A 24,547-nucleotide genomic window follows, 5' to 3' on the forward strand; every position below is an offset into this window, starting at 1 on the left:
TTGTTGGCACTGCTGTTCATTTTCTTGTAATCTTTCAGCAACTCTGGGACTAAATTCAGAATCGTTGCTTCAGATATCAGGAACAGGAAGAAAGGATCAACACATTTTTTTTTCTGGTTTCACATGGAAACCTTGATTTCTTGTCTCTTTTAAGCCAAGCAAAAACATTAATTAACATTGCATCTTCAGTGAGGTCAGGTTGAGATGTCTAAAGTAATTTTTTAAAGCAGTGGCACAATATCCTCAATTTCCTCAAAATAAAAGTTTGTTTGGGCTTTAGTTTTAAGCCATCCACAATGTCTTTCTGAAGTCTTTATTACCTTAGCCACTTTCATACCAGTACTTAAGGCTTTTCTGTATTTGCTTAAGTGTGGGGTATGAGCATAGGGCTAAATGATACACTGATTTCATATGAACAACAAACAGAGATATTAATTATTTCCCAGCTTATGAAAAATACAAAGCTAGCAATTCGATCACACAAAGAAAATCAGTAAAACAACTCTTCAAAGTGATTTATTTTAATCTGTTTTTTCTTTCTTCCCTCCCTTTATTTAAGAACATGTCACAGACATGGTAGAAATACTCCAGAAAGAGCGTTAGTCTTCAAGGAGACCTCATCCAGACTAGCTAACAGCACATACAGAGGACACGTTCACAGCAAAATATTTTATAGACTGCCCTTCCCAAAGGTTATTTAAGCATTTTAATTAGCTCTTCTTTTTTTTTCCCCACACCGATTAGACTGATTAGGCAGATAGTGAAACACAACCAAAAAGAGGATATCAAGAAAGACAAATGTTGCTTCTAAATATGCTTGGGTGTTACTTCAGGTGTCAAGGCTCTTTGTGACAGATGAGCATCCAGCATATCTATCAAGCACACCGTGTAAGCAGAATGGGGAGATCCAGAGCCAGCTCCACAATGACAGGAAGTTTACCCTTAGTAGTGTTTCAGTGGTATGAAGAATGCCCAGTAAATAGCCAACATGCCACAGAATGATGTAGCTCTCCATGCTACTATGAGTAGCAGTAACTATGCTAATGTATGTAGTGAGCCAATTACTTGTGGCACAAACATAACATGTGGTGTGAAGAGGGTTTTTAATCCTAAGTACAAGAAGGTTTTAATCAGCCTGCCCAAAAATGACCGGTTCTTGAACTGTTTAAGATGAAGACTTTGGAAATACTGTGTTAAAGATGGTTTTCCATAAAATAGTCCAGAAATAACTGTGAAAAGGTAAGCCATCCTCAGTAGCAGAGGATGGATTTTCTGCATTTTTTTTTTTTCATGGGATACGAATCCCATGTGGTCAGACTGACAGCCACAAAGAGACCACCTTCCGTTCCTTATCTAGATCTCTTCAGTATATTAAATTTGAGAGGGAATTTTGCAAGAGCTCATAATCACTAGAACAGAAAATAGATGCACTGAAAGGCTATTACTTTTACAGAAAGCTTCAGAATAATTTATTTATGAGATGGGCTGTTGCTTTTACATACTCTTTATGTTTATCAAATTTTTGACATTTATTCCTCCCAGATGGGCCAGTAAAAGGCAGCTATTTAAGGTGTTATTGAGGCATACAACTTCCAACCTCATCCAGAAGCAGAAAAGTAGGAGGAAGAGCAATCCAAGGGGTATTTTTAGGACCATCTAATAGATTCATCTTGAGTGGGTAGAAAGTAGTTGAGGAGATGCCTACGTGCGTGACAAATGGAGCTCATTTGACCATGCCAAAGATCTGGGTCTTTCCCACCACTTCCTAATGACCTTTGCCGTGAGGTCCTTCTCAGCCTTCCTTAGCAGGGCTTTCGTGGCTGACATCTGATGAGCTTGGCAATACAGAGATCAGTGTTCTACAGGTTTAAAAATGTGTCCTTCATGTTCCAGTACATGTGGGCCTCTCCTTCAACTGCGAGATGACTCAGTGTACAAGATTTTCATAGATGGAGCTCACCTTAATTGCAGAGACAAGTACAGGACAAAGACATTGGGCACCCAAACAGGGAAAGCTATGGGTTTATTACTTCATGAATGTGGAGCCTTCTTACTCCTTGAAAAAATGAGGCTAGCAGAAAAACAAGCCTCAGGTTTTCTGGTTTGTTTCACCTTTGGAGTTGCACAGATGATTTAGGCTAGGTAGACAGTAGATAGTCTGAATACTCTCCTACTATGGCTTTGTCCTACAGATTTTGACATATAAAAGCAATGATTTGGGCTTTAATGTCTGCCTTAAAATTTTTGGTCTAACAAGCAAATATCGTTTGGCGTGTCCAGCAAAGCTGTAATCTCTTTATATTTATGTCAATTAAATTATGTCTGAAGCAAGGCTTAAGTGCTGTGGCATTGCAGTTAAAGATCAAAAACAATTGTGTTTTGCATAGCAATACTGTAAAACACTGCCATTTCTGCTAAAAAAATCCATTTTTTCCTATAACAGATTACATTGTATCTTTGAAGTGAGAATTTAAGCAGCTAGTGTTTATAATATGTACACCATTAATCTTCAGACTTTAATCTCTATAGTCCTATTTAACACAGTGAAGCAGTGAAGCTTCAAAGAGTACGGATATTTTATATTGTTTATTGAGATATGAGGTAAAATATAAATGAAAGATCTGGAGAATCAAAATTATATCCATAATATTTTTTTTAATCTGCTTATCATATTCAATGCTAGCCATGTCCAGTAGCTACCACTATACTTGCCTTGATGATCAGTAATAGGAACATATTGGATAGGGTAAACATATTAATTAGAGCCTGCACATCTCTCCTTCTTGCTGGTGTAATCATTAAATTGATTTTTCCAGTCTGACATGTAATTGTTCCAGCGATGGAATCCTGCTTTCCACTCTCGTTCTGCTTCATCAATATTTCCTGTAAAACATGAAATGGGTTATGTTAATCTAAATTTGAATCTCTTTGTATGCTAATAGAAAAATAATTCTGATTATCAATGTCATTTGCTCTAAATACATTTTAGGATGTTCGTTCGTATCTTTTTCTCAAACTTGGAATGACTGGAAATTCAGTGACAGATCAGGAAGGAAGGACTGCAAAGATATCATTCAGGCACACTTCAGGGGAATAAAGATGTTTATGTATGGGACTGTTGCTTTGCATAATATTCTTTCCATCAAAGACGTCATTTTAAAGCTATCTTTTTGTGAAATCCTTGAAATATTAGTTCAATATATTCTGCAGTGAAGCCTACATACCCCAAAGAATATGATATGCAATCTGAGATAGGTAACTTGTAAAAGTTACAGTGAAATTGCAGCTTTGTTGAAGGCCACAGCAGTCTTGCCTTTAGTTTCAATGGATTACAATGGATGACCAGGATTTCACCCTGCTTTGAAATAAATCTGCATGTTTAATGTGTAAGTGACACCAGTTTGGAGAAGGATACTGTAAAATGTGCATAATGTCAACATGAAATCAATTTCTTTCTTCTCTTTCACTCTTGCCTATAAAGCAATTGCTGACTAATCCTGTATCCCAAGGTAATATTTATTGCCAAATTTGTTATAGGCATCAGAGCAGAGGGTGAGGATGAGAAGAGAAATAAAAATACATCATTTTACAAGGTTCTCAGAGCATCTTATGGAGAGGGATCGCTTCCTCCAGTCCCAAAAGACAATTAACCCTAGAGAGGGATGCAATGACCTTGCAGGAACACCACATACAACTACAAAATGAAAGATAAAGCACAGAGGGTTCATTGCACACCGTGGGTCAGCTGCAGAATTTTTCTTAAAGTTTAGAAACCATTGATGATCTATGAATGCCTTTATTCATTTTGCACCTAATTATCTCAGTGTCCCATATTGACGCAGTTTGTCTCCAAAAAATGCGGTAATTGTGTTCACTAGATAACAGCTCCATGAGTTCTTTATGCTCTTTTGACTTTATGTTCTTCTGCTGCAATAGAGCTCAGGCCCTTTCCCTCCATAAAAACACTCTTTTCCCCCATTTTTTATGATCTGCCAGCACTGCAAGTTTAACTGGTTATGTGAAAATGAAATACTTTTGTGTTTTACACATCAGTAGAGAAAATATTCTGGAAAGAGAGTTAACAGATTCAGAGATTTAGTTTGGAGAAGCATCCAGTAATTTGGTTGCTTATCTGCAGTTCAGCTCAACATTTCCAAACCTTTTTGGTCTGGAAATCCAGATGGCAATTTAATGAGACTTTGAAATGAGATTTACATTACTTTGTTCCAGTGAGACCAGAAATAAAACCAAGATACTTTTTCTTGGGGAGGTTCTGTACTTCTTGTAGTCAAAAGTGAAATTGTGAACAAATATAGGAAGAAATATTAAGAAGTTAACCAAATTGCTCTCAGTTCAAATAAGTAAATAAGCTTGGTTACATCAGACTTCAAATAAAAGTTCAGATATTTTTTTTTTCCTGCTGGCCATAGCTGTGATTAACCCCAGGAACATTTGTAAATGCTGATAACAATTACAGCATGTTTTGATTACTAAGCTGTGCTGATATGATTCACAGAACTAGAGGGAGAAGACATATACATCGTTTGACTTTCCTGACCCTAGGAACTCATCTCTTCACATATCTTAATTTAAAGAATTATCCAGGATTTCAGAGCCGGATTTTCCACATATGTCAGATGGATTGGTCATTTGACATGAGCCATTACTGGCATTATTAGGAGAAAAAAAAACCTCGTTTCTTGTCTTATTCTAGTTCTCAGTTTTGTTTATCCAGGCAAAGATCCTATTTATGAATTCAAAAAACTGGTCTTTAATTATTCAGGTTTAGATGTGTTTGAAGTCTTAATGTGCAGAAAGCGTTTGTGCCCAAAGACATTGGAAAGTGAAACAGCTTTATAATACACACATCTTCAATTAAAAGTCACTGGTTGAGAGTATAAATTATGAGACATTTCAGCTAGAGAAAGCAGACAATGAGAAATTCAGACTTGCCACCATTATGAATCTCAAAGACAAGGGGAGAAAGAGAAAACACTCAAGTAAGAACTTGGATTCCTATTTGTTTGCTTTTTCAGTGATAAGATTCAACTTGAAGTCACAAGTCAATGCATCCCATTATCACCAACATCATCAATCTCTTTGAAACAACCACCTATGACTTAGATGAGCTGACAGCTAGAAAGCAGAAAAAAAAAGATTAAAAAAAAAGGATAAAAAAAAAAGATTAGAGAATTCAACTTGACTGATAATTACAGCTCGGATTACTGGGTGCTGCAATTCTCTGGTAGTCAGCTGATAATACAGTGATGTTGTTTTGCTATATGCCATCTTTTAGATAGCCTCAGAGTCTACAGTGATACCAATTAGCCCAGTGCAGAGCACAGGGAAGTTTATAAGGAGATTTCAGGAGGTGGTGAATCATACCTTAATGCTCAGAAAGGTCCCAGTTTAAAAGAGAAAAAAAAAGGGGGGGGGTTGTTTTGATTCTTCAGCAGTGTCAACACGGACAGCTGGCATTTCTTTTCTTTCCACATAGGCACACAGCCTTCAATTCAATGGCATTATAGCAAAGTTAAATTTATCTCCATATCATCATTTGTTGCTCTGCCACGTGTGCCAATAAAGTGCTAATCTTGAATTTATTTTTGTAGTATTAACATTAAGATTGAGACAAAGGCCATGTAGCTGTTATGACACAGTATAATTAATAAGGGATGACAAGTTGGAATTATTTTTTTCTATCCTCCTCAACAGCTCATAAATGCTGGTACCTGCAAACTTCTTGGTTCATTAGAATCATCAACACTACAACTTTATGCTGTTGTCTCTCTCATGGTGATAGTTTCCGTACAAGATTTCAGAAAGGAGAATATCTACTTCACTATCTCTGTATTCAATGCCCTTTAGTCACATGCTTTGAATATGAATGCTTTCAAAAAACAAACAAACAAACAAAAAAACCCGACCCAGTATATTTGGTTTTGGATATATTTTTCAGGAATTTGGGTTATTATCATTATTATCATCATCTTCCAAATGGAAATAGCCTTATCTGGGGGGTGAATTATTGTAAGGACTGTTCTCCCTCTTATCCTCCAGGATGCAAAAAGCTGGAGCTGGAAAGCATTAAGATTATAAAGGTCCATAGATGGCTGCCATAGACACATTGAGAATTTTCTTTGTCAGCTGCAAGCGAGGTTAGTTTTGGCTAATCCACTTTTCTGCATGCATCAGGAGTGCAGTATATAGCTCTGTGGAAATAGACAAGTAATTCTGATGGAGACTTTTCTAAGTCATCACATTTTTAATAGTCCAAATACTCTAAGTATTGTTTTATGGAGTCCGGATGCTGCTGAGAGGTTCATAGCAAACACAATGATTTCAGTTATTACTAGTCAAGAAGTTGAACTTTCCTCTGTCCCTATATTTAAATATCTTTTCAAAGTTCATGTATTTACTTTTTAATACAATATATTTATATTGGCCACTTGGAGGTTTGATTTCCTTATAGATGATATACGATGCAATAATATCAGGTAAAACAGAAATGTATGTACTATATATATTGGACACTAAAATAGTAATGAAACACAAATGGAAATCTTGGCTACCTGCAGCTTTCTATAATCTAGAGGAAACAGAGATGCAAATAGTTGGAGCTCAGGATGTGTTAAAGATTGCGATAAGGAGGCAGAGTCTTACAGAGATGCTTTTATAATTAACGTATGATTGCTCTAAAAGCTTCTTAAGAGTCACTTACTGTTTATTGTCCCTCCAGTGTGTTTCTTTTAGAAGCCGTCATCAGAAATTGTTCTGGTGGTTGTCCCGGTGCTCATGCCCTCGAATGAAACATTAAATGCTGAATGCTCCTGCTTTGTCTTTGGGTGACTGTGAAGGGAGAGTAATCTGGGTGCGGTTAGCCCTTTGCAATAGGGCTACCTATGTATGTGTGTAGCAGTTGTGTCAAGTTGGAATTGAGAGCCCACGCAACGCAAGTCTAAGTCTGGTGCACCTGACTACCAACCTTGACACAAAACCATACGCTGGAACTCATGTCTTCAGTTATACTCTTACATATCGAAATTGAAGGGGGAGACTGCAAGAAATCTTCCAGAAATCATACAAAACACTCTTGAGAAGGAAAGGCCAGAATTTTCTGTGTGGGTGTTATGATAGTGAGTTTTATTTTTTCCTTCTTAGTTTTCTCAACCCTAAATCATACCATTTATTTATACATATTTTTGGACTTAACAGATTTTTTTTTTGCCTGAGCAAAATATCTAACCACAAAGATGGTGGGAACTAGAACTGCCTGAGGGAGTCTGCCCAGTCTGCCATGGAAACCTGCTTGCTCAGGTGCTGGAACACACCTGGACCCAGCAATAACATATGGAGAAGACGTCAAAGACGTAGCACAACTTGTGCAATGAGTGGATTACCTTGTGATTCGTCAACAAGCACATCCATGTCAAACCATGACCATTTGGCACAATTAGAAATTCCCTTGCAATGTCTGCAAAATAATTCAGCTTGATTGTCTTCCTGTCCTAACTAATGCAACCCTACTTCGTCTATCTGAACTCAGCTGGAACTACAACTTGGAGTAACAATGACATAAAATTTCCTTATGCCTTGTTTTCTCTCATATCATATTAAAATATGCTTGTTTATTTCAGTAGAAGGGATGACAGAAGAGGCAGACCCTCAGATGATGAAGAAATACTTGTATGCATGGAATGTACTGTCCTGTGAATTCTATTGGGCATAAAAGGAAATAGGAAATGCAAAATACTATTTCTGCGGAGAGAATTGTTACAATACAGAGTATTATGGCATGATTGCAAGCAGAAACTTAAATGTTTCTTTGTCAGAACAGTGCAAGACTGTGTAGGGAACATAAATATAAAAACACAGTGTTTCTGTTACAGTATTTCAAGGACTGATAGATGTAGATAAATGACAAAAAGGCTGTTCTTAACAACCTTCTTATCTCATTTCTAGATTAGGATCCAGGCACAATGATTCTTTACTTTTCCTTTCCATAGAGTATGATGCCCCTCACTGCAGCATGGGTAATTTTATCCAACACCTGAACATCTCATGGAAATAGAGTTATAAATGGAAACATAAAGACTTAAATTGAATTATCACATTAATACCAAGCAAACAAGCTTTGCATAAAACAATTTAGATAAAAGTACCTAAAAAAACATTTTTACCTGTCACTTCCAGAACTTTGGGGAAGAAAATATTCCAGAATCGACACTGCTGAGCACGTAATTTTGTATGTACCTCCGAAGCATCAGTATTTAATGTTAAATATTTTTGTTCACGACTGGTGAAGACTGGCCATCTTGTTCCATTAATCAGGGTCCCATTTGGATTTCTAAATGAGAAAGAGAAACATTTCATTTTGAATGAGAATTCACCTCATCACATCACATTTTTTGTTTGCCTGTTTTTACTTAGCAATTATTTCAAATTAACGAGGCTAGTTTGGAATTACTGGAGTACACATTTTTAACCAACAGAAAAAAAGAAAAGCAAAACCTGATTTAAATTCATTTTTTAAAAGTGAAATTATACATAGGTCGCTCTGAAAGTAATGCCTCCTATTTGTTTCTATGGAAACTGCAACAAATACAAAGAGCACAATAACACTATTTGATAGAGCAAATTCTCAGCTACAAAATGCTGTTTTCCAACACAGTCACCACCCTTAGCAATGCATTTTTGCCAGTGATGAACAGGAGCCTGTAGCATGTGCACGTAAAGATGTGCACCAACAGAGGTGACCAGTACTGCTGTCGCCACTGCTGAAATGTACCACACACATCCTCACTGTGCTCACATCCACAACTTGGTCTCCAGAAACATTCAGCAGGCACCAGTGAATGTCAGTGGGTGCCATTTTTTCCCACACCTTTGCTTCATAAGCACTTCTACATCTGATGCCATTTTGTCAGATTGCCCCTCTGCTGCCACCTGTCATAAGGCAACAAAATGTAATGGGTCATCCAGGCCAGGTTGGATGGGGCTTTGAGCAAGCTGATCTAGAGGGAGGCGTCCCTGCCTATAGCTGGGGGGTTAGATGGTCTCAAAGGTCCCTTCCATCCCAAACCATATGATTCTATGATTGGCAGAAAGGTTCAGCCACTACTGCCATGTAACCAACAACCACCTCTGCCTGTCTGGGCCAATATAACAAAATAGAAGGCATTACTTTCGGAGCAGCCCTTGTATATACACTTTATGGTAAAAACATTTGATTAACTGCTATGCACAAGCTACACGTGTTGAATCTGGAGATTCTCACAGAAGCTGTAAATTCTTACCAGTGCCTTAAAAGAACAAATAAACTAGTTTGGGAGGTTCCATGGTCCATGTTTTAGTTTCAACATTGCAGATCATTTCAGATAGATAAACTGACTGGATTAAATGGCTCTGAAAAAATGCAAGTAAAGGTACAAAATTGTCTAAATTTTGCACTGAAGCTATAGTGGGAGAGAAAATAATTATTTCTCATTAAGAAGGAAAAGTTTGTCCTTGGAGTATGCTGAGCTCCAATAAAGGAGTGCCAGATATGAACAATTTCAAATCTTCTGGAAACTGGGAAGAGCTACAGAGCATTTGGATCTTTATGACACAGACTCTGCACATTAAAGGATCACAGCTGCTAGTATTAAAATAGTTGCGATAAATATTTATAATACAATAGAATTCATAGGGCTCTAGTGACAAACAGATTAACATTCAAAGGGACAGACAGATCCAGCTCTCCCCTCCAAAAAGGACAACATGTAGTATCTGTTGGATGGATCTCTACGACTAGAGAAAAAAAGATTGGAGTATGTTTAAAAAGAACAAAATGTGAAACATTGCGTTAGGGGACAAATGAGACAGAATATGATTTCTTAGAAAAAAAGTGGATGATCTGTGACTGTTGAAAATACAAATCTGTATTAGCTCTGAAGAGGTTAGAAGACAAATGAAACATCTGATTTCAGTGCAAGCAGGAGGACTCGTTTTCTTTGCTAGCAGACGACATCAAAGAACGGTTTTTAGGGCAGAACAATGGTAGCTGATGATCCTTGGTGGGATAAATTAAGGAACACTCGAAGCCGAGTTAATTTGCTTCTCTCTACTTTACTTTTCAATAAGACTTCCCAGAAGGCAGCGGGAAGAGTGGAGTCCAGCGTGCGTGGATCTCACTTGAGTGCTGCTTGCCAGAAGTGGGAACGAGGTAGGGGGCATAGGTGGGATCAGTCTGAGCACAAGATTCAGCTGCTGAAATAGTACTGACATCTCTTAGTTCATGCAGAATGAGTCAAACGTTTGCCCCCTGTTTCAGCATTCTGCTTTACTCCAGAGTTCTTAGCACCGAGTGTCGGCCACTTACAGAAACATGATGTTAGAGTGAGAGATTCAGTGTGCCATTTCCTGATTGGCTCACTTCTCTACTGATTTTTCTTGACTAATTTTGCTCTGATTAACTTATGGCACCCTTTTTAACTGCACAATTATTTGCGACGCGCGAGAACGACAACTTAAGCAGAGCTGACTTGCACTTCATTTCAAGATCAGAACACTAATGGTGCTGTCAGTATTCATTTAACAGCTTTTATGCTATGAAATAAATCATGACACTCCACGTTATAATTTGCAGGTGTAGGGGGGATTACACAATGGCTACAGATGTATTTTACTAAAAATTATTGAAAGAACTGTCAGAAGAGCACAGCACTTTGAAATACGTGAGCATGCTGATTGTGACATTCTCCCTAATTTCCAGAATGCTTACTGTTCAAAGACATGTCCAGTAATTTCCGTCTTAGCTTCACGACTGAAAATTTCTCAAGTTAAAAAGCAGTTCCAAGTTCTAGCAAAACAGAGAGATCACAGGAATGTAATGTTTAACTGGTGAGAACGAGTTATGATTATGACCTCGCTGTCCTATTGCAATTACATTTCATTCCTTCTTGCTAATAACTTCATGATAAGAATTGCACTGCACAGAAAAAAAAAAAAAACTATAAAATTGCATGGTGTCTGACCCAACTCCAAGTTTAATAATATTCATATAAAAAAATCAAAAGTTTTCTGAGAATAACCATACCAAACAAAACGGAATCCAATACACTGCACAGCCCTACCTCTGTCCGTCTGTGTTTGGATGAGTGATCTCTGCTGGTAGATTAGAACTTGCGGCTACTGAAACAACGCTCAGAACTTGTATGGAAACCTCTGTCCTGTCAACTTCATCAGCTTCTCAGACCTCTTGTCATTTTGATGCTCTTTCATCTTCTGGTACCATTCAATCATCTCTTCTTCAGCACATTTCACTTTTAGCTACCTCAGTGCTGTCACTGGGGCCTGAAAGCATGTCCAGTAGGGCTTGGACTCTTCTATCATGCATCAACATCATTAAACACTAAAAGATCTCTGTCCTTATCTTTAAGCTCTAGTCAGGAAAGATCTTCCTTTTGTTCACAGAAAATGCAAGGTTCTTCGCTGAATATTTTTAGTGTATTTTCTAGACGCTTATTTTCTGTGCACTTTTTAACGTGCGCAGGAGTCTTAGGGCAATTAAGAAGCGCAATTATTTGAATTGCTCCCAGAGAAGAAATGCAAGAGAAGAAGAAAAGAACCCAAATCTGTGTTTAAACTTTGACGTAAACAGAATTTATTTCTATATTTCTTCTATTTTTTTTCTTTTCATATGCCGTGAGGTTATGGGCTGATCTCTCTTATAGTGGCAGCAGCTCACTTACAGTGTCTCATTTATTTTATAAAGATAAGTGTTTAAGGCAACCAAACATTTTCTCAGTAACCTCAACAACAGTTTTCAGGAGTACATCTCTACTAAAGCTGCTCTCATGTACCACCCTTACATATATATGCTCCCACTAAAGTTCATCAGCTGTACCGTAATCCTCTATTCTGGGGAATTTGTTTTTTTTTTTTTTAATCTACTGTTCTAAAGATCATACTCTCCCTCTTTGGGTATTGCATAGCCATAACTGTGAGTAGAATTTTATCTTCAGGACTCATTCACAGGAAACATTTCAGATTAGGCAGCAGGAGGGAAGGGGGTTTCAGAGGAGATCATTCACTGGAGGTGCCAGGTTGGATGGGCCCTGGGCAGCCAGACCAAGGCAGGGGTTGGGCCTGGGTGTGCTTTAAGGTCCCTTCCAACCAAAGCCATTCTGTGATTCTACACTCATTTCCGTGTATTTAATGCTCTTCTTCCAAAACTTCAGAAAAAAAAAAGAAGGCTAATTTGTTTCAGATGGAAAATGCAACAACCTGAACACTGTTCTGTTAATCATAATCTGTTAATTCTGTTAATCATAATCAAAATGCCAATGTTACCATTCTCATTAATATGATCAATATAGCCTGGAAAACAATACTAGCTCACTGCATATTTATTAATATTTATAGCGTTAATTTGATGGTTTATCAAACAGATTCACAAAAATTTAATTAATCATCGATTTTTTTTTTAGTTTTGTACTTCACTTTATTTTTGTGAGTGAACTTTTAACAGTTTTCACTCTGCTGTGTTGTCTCCATTTAACAGAGAGCTTCTTTTGTACTGCTACATTATCCTTTGTCATCCACAAAGAAAAATCTTCTGTGATAGTTCTCTTGGAAAATGGCTTAGGCATAATTTACCTTTGTAAAGAGCGTTGTAAACACTGTACCACACGCTGGTTTAGATCGTCCCATGCCTTCATTCTATTCCTATTTAGCTGCTCTGTTTATAACAGGATCTAGTTAGCACCTTGTGCGTATCCCTAGAGAAAACAGCAACAACGTTCATCTATTATTTCAGCCATCTAACACAGATTAATTATACAAACCCAAACTCACTAAGAGATTCAGAGGCTGAACAAACTCTGCCTCCAGTGCCTGGCAGCCTCTTGCTCCAGCCAGACCTGCCTGGAAGGACACAAACACACGCTGCTTCTGCCTGGCTGCAGCTGCTCATAGAGATACTGCTCCCTGAGAAGAAGCACATACTAATTTCCCCTGAGCAGCATGTTATTGCTCTTAATTGTCTCTGCAGTAGCTGCTGGCTTTCCTCTGACCCTCTCTGAGAGCAGCTCAGCAAGCTCTCTACCTGCAGCTCACCCTGTGGAGGATATCCCATTCCTCTCTGATCTGCAGAGCAGTGGGAAGTTGGCCCCTGCGTGCACAGCTTACCTCTCTGCTGCTCTCATCAGAGCAGCACCAGTCAACAACACAATGCACAGTGAGGCAATTTCTTTCTAGCTGCCTTCTTCAGGTTATCAGCACACTGGCATTCTGCTGGCATGTGTCTCGTTAGCTGAACGAGGTGCCTGCTGAGATTAATGAAAGGTTATGATAATGCTGCTGCACCCTCTGCTTCCCCCGTGCAGCAAGAATTGAAATTAAATGGGGACCTGTTCCTGCTAGGTGCAACTTTATTGACTTCACCAGGGCTGTGTCTGCTGATGCTCACTCTCAATTTTGCCCCCTTTTCTTTTCAACAGTTGGTTTAAAGGGAGGAGAGAATGAATGTGAATCATTTTTATTAGCTTTCATGGCTCCTTGCAGCTATCAGGCAGTGCTGGCAATCAGCTGTTTTTCATGGGATGCCATTTTACTCCGTGTTACCATGGGCACAAGATAACAGGGAGGGGGAATTGCCTCCCAGCTACCTGGGAATGCAACAGCAACAGTAACACTGTCTCTTGCACATTTTCTGCAGCTGCATACCAAAGTCTTTAAGAATGATGGAAATAGTCATTTCAGCATCAAATAAGAACCACACTGTCATTGCAGGAGCTGCTGAGGCCTGCACAGATGTACCTGAGGTACATCCCAGCAGCATGAGTTTCCCCCCCTACAGGTTCTCATGCAGCAGCTCAGTGCAGATGTGAAACCTAACAATAATGAATGCAATTAATAACGTCCTTTGAGTTTGCACTTGTAGAAATGCTTAAGAAAAAGATTTTTTCTGTAGCCTTATAAACTTTGGTTGTGCTTTCTTCTAATGCATTTTCAGGCAGGTAAAAGAGACAAAGAGCACAGGGCAGAGAAATCTGAGGGACAAAATGAATATAAGAGGACGAGAGAACATCACCTGGGCTATAGTGTCAACTGTTGATCTCCATGAGTAAGGGGTGGGAACCAGAGTCATGCTGGCAGAAACAGAGATGCAGAACTCACAAGTGATGCCACAGACTAAATTGTAATGATGTCATGAGTAAACGTAGCCACTTACTTTAATAAAGCTGTATGTAGACTAATGAAAAATTTAGGGTGATAAGGGCTAATGAATACCAGAGTCATGTGACAGGTCCCCACCAAAGCTCTGGCCTCCAACTCATTGCTCCTCGGAGGGATAGGATATGGCAGTGCTTTACTCTTTCTGCAGTACGAAGCCTGACTCCCCCCTGCCCATGCCTCAATCAGTACGCAGTCTCACTGAGGGTATCATACATTTTGAGGAAAGGCCATGAGATCTGTAGCCTAAAAACAGATCTCAGTTTTCTAACTGGTTTATTAATGGCTATGTTGTGTAGGACATCTCCATTAATCATGACGGCACTAAATAAAACACCCAAACAAATATCTTCAAGTACTTCACGTAGCATTTGAGCCAAATGGATGAATCTATTTTTTTTCAGCCTGGAAGAGAGCAAGTTGCTGTTTTCCCTTTTCCATCTGGACATGGAGCAGTGATTTGCTGGTGAGCAGCAGAGGAGCACCCCGCATAGCAGGCTGCCTGTGCAGCCAAGGAGCCAGAAGCTTAGTCAGGCAAACATCTCCAGACATCTCACATGATTTCCAAAGGCCACGATGCACAGTAACTACACCTGTATTCATCTTCCTGTCACAAAGCAACCCCTACCAGGTTAACAGCAGCGGTGGGTGGTGGTGCGGTCCCCACAGGGACAATGTAAGCCTGTGTAAGGCTTTGCTCCCAAGATACGACTGAGAGTTTAGCAGATACTTTCCAGACAAATCCTATTAAAAAGAAGATCAGATACTTGTTGAGTCTTCTTGAACCCCCAAACAATTTGGATTTGTGCCGGTGTCCTCCTACCGTGCTGTTAGTTTCAGATGACTCACTGTCAACTAGACACTAGAGAAGACCACGGTGTGCAATACTCATAGATTCATAGAACGGAATTAGCAAGGTTGGAAAAGACCTACAAGATCATCCAAAAAAAATATCCTCAAAATCCTTTACCTGAGGAGCAGACCTCACACTCTTGTAACAAAGACACTCAACCTGTTCTGAAGAATATCCTTAGAGAAGTCAGTAAGGGAAAAGTTCAACAAGCATCTGTAACACCTATAAGAAAAATTGATAACTTTCAGAGCATTTTCCCAAGTCAGCTGATCATTTACTATATGCTGAAAGGATCTGAAGGACTCTCTGGACAAAATCTCTCTGTTATGCCAAAATATTTCACACTAAAATATACTCTTTGAGGCTTTCTGTTGTTAGAAACCGCAAAAGCAAAGACAAGATGACATTTTCCTGTGCATTACCTAAGGTTTATGGATTGGCTCATTTAGAATAACAAGACAAGGGGAAGTGCCACTCCTAACTAAGTGAGCTGGAAGGCTGACATTCACAAATACATAGATTAGCTTTGATGTCACTTGGTACTCTTGGTACATAATGCCACATAACAAGTTACCTTGCTGGTTTTTATTTAATTGAGACAGCTCTCCAGGGTATTCCTTGATGAGAGCTAATCACTAACCATCCTATCAATACTGACGAATCCTCTGTGCAAATGTCCTCACTTGCTTAATATTTTATTTTTAAATATCCTCTTAAGATCTTTATCCTCTTAGACTAGTGGAAAAGACAACAACTATCCAATCTATCAACTGAAAAGCCTGAGTGGTGCCATTTATAATAACCAAGCTCTAAAAACTTCCATACTGAAAGGTGACAACTCAGACAAGGACACTGTCAGCCTGCAGCTTACTGGGTGATTTGAAAGCATTCACAATTATCTGTTTTATACACTAAGCTTCTCTGAAGCCTCGTGGCACTGACATTCTCAAGACATCAGGCCTGTGCTCCTCTGGTGCTGAGAAGAGAAGTGGAGTTTAGAAAATAAATACTGACCATGTTTAAAAGCATTGATTTTTTTAATCAGAATGTGATTCTTGCAAGAAAATTGTAACCAGCTTCTGAAAACCTGTAGTAATTAAAACTTTCTTGTCTGCTTGTTCCTTAATGGGATGCAAAAATCATTGGTTCTGATCCTGTGATCGTTGAGCCTTGCTCAGATTTCCATGGTGCTGAATGAAAGGACTCACATGATTAAGTACTACAAGTATGAGAGAGATTACAGAGTTGAATCCTCCAAATTACTTTTCTTAAGCCGTTGTTGATGGAAAGTTCATTATTTTTTGTTGTTCTCACTCACAGATTACAAACATGAGTTCATTATCTAATGACCGTAAAGCGCCTCTGAGTCCCTGCTAAAGGAAACTGCTTTGCAAGTAATATTGAAGATAAACATTATTCCTTCTGCTGATCCTTGAAGAAACGTGTAGGATCCAGCTGGCATACTTTTTAACTGACAGAAACCAGAGAAGGACCTTGCAGCTAGGCTTTCTTACGTCTTCACAGGCTAAATAAAGCTCAGGATATTCCTTCCAGATTCCAGCTTGGTGACAGCCGTGGTGTGTTTAAATGTCTTAGACTATAATTTAACACGGTATGTGTTCTTACAAATGATATCAGTTTCAGGAAATGAAGTTACAAGCTGTTGCTTTTTTTTTTTTTTTTTGTCTTATTGTTTTCTGCCTAAAACTGATTCATGATGAGTTCACCAATTTGAAATGATTCTTGCTTGTGCATGTCTTGGTACTTATTTGTGAATTCCTGCTATATATAAAGGATTAACAAGGAAGGTCTAAAGGTATTGGCCATAAATAATACAGTATTTGAGAAATTTAGATCCAGGATGTTCTGTCTTAGCAATTTGGGCATGTTTGCAATGCATTTAAGAGCTCAGTGCCTCAGATCCCTGGCTCCAGGGTCAGATTCTGCTCTGGTATCAGGAGTAATAATGAGCCAGGTCAGCCAAACCAGAGTTAATTAGCCCTTCAGACCCAGCAGCGTATTTCCAACCTGCTGGGTCTATGCTGGAATCCTTGCACTTAGGTTTCCTGCATTGTGAAAATGTTCCAGCAAAGCTTAGTGTTATTTCCACAGGTATTTTACTCTTTCTGTTTAACATACCTTGCATCTGACTTGTTATTTTGGTTGGTGTTTGAAGAGCAGTCCAACACTTTCTGAAGTGAATCAGTAAGTTAGAGGCTAATCCAAATCAAAACAAATAGGGCAGACTATTTGACTTCAGAAAGCTTTGGATCAGGTCCCAGCTGGAGAAATACCTGCAGCCCTTTACAAAAGAGGCTTCTCTCCTTCTGGACAGAAGTCACTCGGATGATTTCACACCTTCTCTGGGACTTGAGGTTCTAGTGCGAACATTCACAGTTCTTATTTATGTCATTTTTGAATAGACAAAAGAGAGTCCAACTATGGCTTAAGGCTTCTTCATTCCAAAGGAATTCTTTAAACATTTTTTTGTCAAATGCTCCTGCAAAGTGTTTTGTAAGACCCTTATGACCTTACGTATGATACCAATTTTAGCTTTCAACGACCACTTTTCAAAGATGTCATTTTTTGATACTCAGCAGAAAATCGAACGGAATGATAGTTTTCAGTCTTACACGTAGAAGCTGAAGAAGAGGGCTATTTGGAAATGAAATAAGGTGCTGAATCCTATCGGGACTTTGAAGGAGGAAGTCATTTCCACAGAAGGTAAGTAAAAGAATAAGCAGAAAGGAACTGACATGGCCTTTACCCTTCCAGTCATCCACTGAAACTCGCTTATCTCCTTTACAACCTCACTTTTTCTCATGGCCTGGGAAAATCTGAAATTACATAGTATTTTAACCAGAATTGCTCCCTGGAAACATCTAAAGAGAGTGTGTAAAAAGAGAGAAAAGTGCTTTATTTCCATGGAACTATTAATACTGTGTTTTAAATTCCCAGAGGCTTTAGTAAAAGTTACCAACCCTGTTGGTTGTAAGAGTAAATACTATAGTCATATGTATATGATTGCTGTTTACATCTCTCACTTTCTCTGCCATTAATAAAGTTCATTCACAGATGCTCGGAAATTGTTAGATAAAGGTATGCAGTTCTTTCCTTATCTCTGAAGACCAAATTTTCAAAACTGGCTGAGGAATGGATGCTATACTATGATGTAATATTTGAGATTTGTTTTCAATTGTAATTGCCCTAATCGTGATTTCAAGATGAATACTCTGAACCAAATAAAATCATCTAGATGCATTGTGTCATGATGGACTTGATCACAGGAGCATTTTGATTGATGTTTTCCTTTACTACCACTGTTTTATTTCTATTGGTAGGAAGACCAAAAGTTACAAACTTCAACTGCTATGATTGTAATTATTTCCTTATCTATGTTATAAATTCTCTGTTCATTTGATATCTACAAGTTGAGATCATATAACTTTTCACATTAAACACTTTAAAATTACATCTCTGCATTACAACATACTCGGAATCTCATTTAAATTCCATCCTGGAACCAAGATAGAGATTTCCAAATAGAAAGTTTTGAACTGAGAATCATGAAAATCATGATCTCAAGAAGAATTAGTATGTGAAGAGCGGAGGATATCTGAGCCTGTTTGAAGTCCTGCTTTTTCACAATTAAGAGGCCTTTTGTGAAAATTAGAGCATACACACTACTTCATATCTAGGAAAAAAACAACTGTTTAAACCTTTGAGTATTTCCAATTCAATTCAGTTTCCAATTCACTTGGAGGCTACTGCTTGAGAACACCATGATGAATAAATACCATTCATGAGAGACAGGTACTCAAACCTTCATTAGTTAAAATAAAAATCACAGTATTTGAACAGCAGCTCCAATAGAAAATAAGATCTCCCTGGTGTAAGTTTGAGGCAACACTCCTTACAGTCTGTACTGTGTGAAATTAGGAAGCTGTCTTATTTTCCTCAAGGAAAGGTAGAGAACATAGATCGAGGCCAGGGATGTCTGGGAAAGAAGATCATAGCAGCAGCTTTTAATTTTACATCTGCAGTAGAGTATAATTTTTTAACATCGCTAACTGTAAGCATGAAATGTCTGATTTCTACTTACGCAGCTCCTAGACTTGTGGGGACAGAATCTCACAAATCCAGTGACTAAATTGCTAACTACATTTACTCACAACTGACTTCTCTTGCAGCTGATTGAAAAAAAATTAAACATCGTATTGAGCTACCTTTGAAAATACAGTGTTAGGTAACCTCTGCTGCTCCTCATTTCCTCTTTTCTCCCCTTTGCCACTTCCCCGAAACAAGCCAATCTCCAGTCTTGGGTACTAAATTAAAATTTGTACCAAACTCTTTCCATTCCTTGTGTGAAAGTCCTCAGTAGAACTTCAGATTAATGTTCCAGAAACAAGTGGAAAAATGGGGTTTGCAGACCTTTTAAACTTCAATTTCTGTCTTTCGATGATGAAGCAAGGACTAAGCTGCAGAAATGCCACATGGAGGACGAGTATCCCTAAAAAGAGGATTAACTGTGTGTGAACACTAATTAGAACTTCGAAGTGACTTTTGCAACCATGTCTTTACATGTCTGTAGTTACGATTTAGGGAAAGCAATCCCTAATCCTAGATAATATATTGTAGATAGTATATTGTTCTTACATGTGAACCCTCTTTCCACATAATTCATAACAGGTTCATGCATGCATTTCACAGTTCACGGATCCTTTCACCTAAAAATATCTCTTAGCAAGTATCTGAGGCATTTTCTTCTTCATCTTTCCACCTGTTTTTTGTTCTTTCTCTCTTCTTTATGTTTTCTTGTTCACCTAGCCTCTTGCATCCGTTAGCATCTCCCTCTCTTGTTTTCCCACCTTCTATACATTACATCAAGTGCTGAATGATTTCCATCCAGGCTTTTTATTCCCATCTGCAAATTTAGGGTAGATTATACCATGATTTTATCCCAAGCCTTGGAACAGTTGTATCTCTTCACCTCTCTCTCTTTCCCAAAACATATCTAGATAGGCTTCCTGCAGGGCTTTGGGCACAACAGGAAGCACATCTGGTATGTTTTTTTTTTACCTACCTCTTTGGCACAAGAGTAGGAAAGAACCATATCCAACACATTTCCCTCTCCTCTTGCTCATGGTCAGCCAAAGGCGGCATAGCTCTACAAAGACCCACCTCAAAGAGATTGACTGTATTATTTCTTCTCTTCTGCCAGTGTATGTGTGTTTTCTCGTCTCTGCCTACGTCTCCAGACAGTGGGAGTTCACCTTCTTCAGTTCCAGCACTGTGGATTATCGCTGGTGGTTTTGATCCTGCAGACTTTGACAGTATTTCAAAGGCATTCGCTGTCTTTTCAAGCTGTGATTGTCACTGTGGCAACTGAGCACATGCCAGAACTGATTTATTGTCCCCACAATTTAACTTGGAGTTAGAGAGCTACGTTCGAAATCATTTTAGGATCAAAGAACAGAGTCTCAGATGGACAAAAGTACTGAGGTGCTTAATTCCAAAAGAAGTCATCTTAGAAAACCCAGACTAATACAGCTCTCTATCTTTCCGTACAAAGCAAAAAAGGTTTCAGCAGGTCTTTTTTTTTTTTTCTTTTTAATTGAAATTCACTGATTTAATCATGAAGCTTTTTAGTTCTTCCGTCATCAGGAAGAGATTCTTTACCCAATGCTCCTTTCCTGACAATTGCATTAGAGCTCACTCTTTTCTGTAAAGCAGTGCCAGCACTATACTCAAGGCAAAGCTTTGCATTATAGTTTTAGGTTTTAGTTTTATGTCTCGTTCAATTACTTCTATAATATTTGGACATTTCCTTAATAGATGTTCTCATCTCATGTTTGGAAATAATGATTTGACTCATCTTTCGTAGAGAACAAAATCGGTACGGATAGAATTGCATTTGCTGCACATACGAAAAGCAACAAGACATCTTCTTGTAATTTTGCAGTATTCGCAATATTAAGCCAATCTAAACAATTTGTATCCCAGGCCTCTTTTCAGAGGATGACTGAATCAAATATTCCCCTTTTCAGTTTTGAAATTCAATGACAGCTTGTCAGCTTGCAAGCCAGAAACAGAGATGACTGCCAAGAGTGTCCAGTTACTGAATTTTTTTCCACGATGCACTATTTTCAAATGTATTATTTCGCTTGTTTCCATTACAGCTTCTGAATACAAGAAGACATATGGGCTCTGGAAAGATGATGAGCCACTTTTAAGAACCCCAAAAATAAAAGGTGGAGAAATAGGTATAAACGACAATAAATTTCCTAAAATTAGGCCATTTTTTTCCGCATGTACATGTTTTCCACAGTCTTTTTCCTTGTCTCACACACAGTTCCCATGAAATAGAATGTGAGAATGCATGTGCTCTTTTGGGTCAAAATTAAAGTTTTGCTTTTCACCAACACAGGGAATGGAAGATTTTCCTATCACAAAATGGCTCAGTGGTATATAAACCCTCTTAGTTACTGAAATATTTTTAAAAATTAAAATGGTTGGAAGATTTATCTCTTTTTCTTCTTCCACTACATTCTTCCCTTTCCATACATCGACGATATAGGTCCCCAGTTCGGTCTCTTGTCTGGACTCTATATGAGGCTGTTGTTTTGGTTCTCACTGTTCTGAAACTACTATCTATAAACACACTGTGATAAGTTGGTAACAAAAGCACTGAAATTTATTATATGTCTACCAGTGGAACATCAGGGAAAGGCAATAATAACCGGGCAAAGTGCTTCAGAGCTTTAGTGGGACAATCAAAGCCTCACAAATTCCCCTAAAACATAGGAGGAAATATTTCAAAGGCTTCACTTTATAGAAAAAGCTGCAAAGATTTGTTTCAGCAGTAGTAAAACTGGCAGCGGGACAAGTTTTGCCAGTTTCCTTTTATCCAAAACATTTTTCACAGAGCCTTAAAAATATTATCTCTGTACATTCCACTACAAGTCTTGAGTTCTCATCTCATCTGATTTGTCTATCTCCTTGACAGTTTACGTTACTTATATCTAAAAAATACAGTTACCAAATCTAATGAATAAAGTAATGCAAAAGGAAAAACCTAGCAACCACTGATTTGGGATGCCATATATTTTTTCATGATAAATAAAACTTCCTCTTACTGGAGCTAGCAGAGCGTTCTGCTGGTCATGACTGATAGTACCTGTTAGTGTCACTTGCTTGCTTTCAAAAGCTTTCTCCAGAACATCAAAAGTGCAGCAGAGAAAAGAACTTTAGGAGGTGTCTCAGAATAAAAATTTAAATTTATTTCTATCACCGTGAAATTCACTTAAAATAAAGTATGCTGGAAAACATTCAGGAGGCCATGGAAAACTAAACAACTGTTGTTACAATGAACTTCACCTACATATACCTAGCCTGACCCCACCCCCTTCCATATAATATCAATATCACACTTCGGTTTTCGTTTGAATACAATTTGGCCACGTTTCTTTGCCCATCTAAATTTGATGATGTTTGGATTTCTATAAAACGTTATTAAGGCTAATAAGTGATGTTCATCTGCCAGTAGTCTTAAACAAAAATCAGTTGAGGAGACCCAAGGTGAGGGGAAATGGCGTAATTTTAAACCAAAATTTAAATCAGGGCAATCGATTTTGGAATCCGTTATCATAATATAAATATTTTATTATACTTCATTTTTCTTAGAAAGCAACAGTAATAACCCTCTTCCCTCTGTGTCTGAGATTTCTGAGGGAGCAATGACACCGTTGTTCTCTGAAGGCTCTAGCATATTCCAAGAAAAAGTGTTTGATGATATCATGGTAACAACACTAAGGAAAGGCTGGGATAAGCAGCTGAACTTGCTTGATACTGAACGTAAAGCCATTAAAAATTGCATTGATAATGAAACAGCAGGAGCATCCCTGCCTGAAAGCTTTTGACTTCCAATCCCGAGAATTTGTTGGCAGTTTGGTAATCTTTGCCTTTCTCTGCATTCTAAGGGACCTCAGCATCCACCCCACGCCTGGTGGCACACTGGTCAGTTCTCATGGAATAAGAGATCATTTACTGGAGCCATGCTCTTCTAAACACCGCGAATCAGAGCACCGTATTTTTCTCTGCACATAGCACACACTTGCAGAACCTAACAGCTAACCTGTTCCACTGATTACTTAGATCTGCTCTTGGAATAAATCATAAGCATATTTCTGAGAAGAAATTCTGTGAACGTACAGCTGAAGGGGAAGATACCCACAGAGCAGACCACCTCACCACAACTCCATGGTGGGTGCCCACCTGCGTCTACCTGCCAGCATCAGGGGTAGCATTAGCTAGAAATAACCCCAAGGACTGAGCCTAAATGTCACTACCAGGAATCTTATGGGCCTCCCTGTCTGTCTTTTCTTCTGCTATTTCTGAGAAACAGAAACTGCTCCTGGACAGAGTTCTGATCTTTTCATACGACCATTTTTAACCCAGTTGCTCAAATAAGAGTGAAAAACATATATAATTAGGATCAAAATGTGGGCTTGTAGACCTCTCATAAGAAACACAGAGCCAGGGGCAACCCAGAGTGAGATGCTAAGCAAGAGGTGAGCTTAGCTGGGCCCTCCCAGCCAGAAAGCACCAGGACAAAACTGACTTTTAGCAGTTCACATTAACTCTATCTTATCTCCTTTACTCTACAGGCTGTTTCCCTCCTTTATACGTTTGAACTCCTGCACATTAGCATATTAGGTCAACCACCCTCATTAAGACTTCTGCTGTACGCTATTTCTGAATTTCATCTTTTTGCCTGATTTCTCCTCATCTACTGGAGACACGAATAGTAAATTTTTTTTTCCCCAGATGTTTGTCCTTTGATCGTGTCAGAGTTAACTATAAACATTACGTCAAATGGGGCATTCCCAGTTCTTTATAAATGTTTACTGTGTATTCAGAGGTGCTGGGAAAACAACAATCAGCTATTACTTTCGGAGTCACTCACAGATTTTATTCCCTCACTCCTTTTACACTATGAATATTAAACTTAATGCAACCGCAGTCTTGATGATGAGGAAAGCAGCACATAAAAGGTTAATAGTGATCAGATCATCTACTGGTACATAAATTGCACGAGTGTATTGCTGAACCTAATGATGATTTTTTTTTTTTTATACTTGTGTTGGAAGCAGAGGGAGGGATTACTTGCTATTTGCTGTGGAAACCATTTGAAATTTGATCTGTAGGCTAATCTAATTATAGTGCAAATGATAATCAGACTAGATGTCCGGATTGATGGCTAAAGTCTGTTGTGAACTTAAAGCTCAGTGAACTTAATTTTAGCCAGTTACAGCAACAAGGATTGTATACTCTATTTTGCACAGCAGGCAACTGAATTTTATATACATATGAACTTATATCATAGAATCACAGAATCATTTGAGATGGAAGGGACCCTTAAAGGTCATCCAATCCAGTTCCCTTGCAATGAACAGAGACATGCTCAGCTCAGTCAAG

The 24,547-nt window shown here is 38.4% G+C and overlaps 1 protein-coding gene across 4 annotated transcripts in view; it reads right to left on the bottom strand.

The window, feature by feature from the left end:
* Nucleotides 300-24,547, bottom strand: part of BCHE (butyrylcholinesterase) — a 45,155-nt gene continuing 20,907 nt past the window's right edge. For 3 of the 4 annotated variants that reach the window (XM_021396295.1, XM_021396293.1, XM_021396294.1), the window contains exons 3-4: nt 8,181-8,347; nt 300-2,883 (exon numbers count right to left, since the gene is read on the bottom strand). In XM_021396295.1, coding sequence (XP_021251970.1) covers nt 2,756-2,883; nt 8,181-8,347 — 295 coding nt within the window. In that variant the 3' untranslated portion in view covers nt 300-2,755. Of the gene's footprint in view, nt 2,884-6,721; nt 6,801-8,180; nt 8,348-24,547 lie in introns of all 4 variants that reach the window. The other variant, XM_021396296.1, reaches the window with a different exon arrangement.

Source organism: Numida meleagris, chromosome 4, assembly GCF_002078875.1.
Source record: "Numida meleagris isolate 19003 breed g44 Domestic line chromosome 4, NumMel1.0, whole genome shotgun sequence".
In the NCBI taxonomy this organism is placed as follows: domain Eukaryota; kingdom Metazoa; phylum Chordata; class Aves; order Galliformes; family Numididae; genus Numida; species Numida meleagris.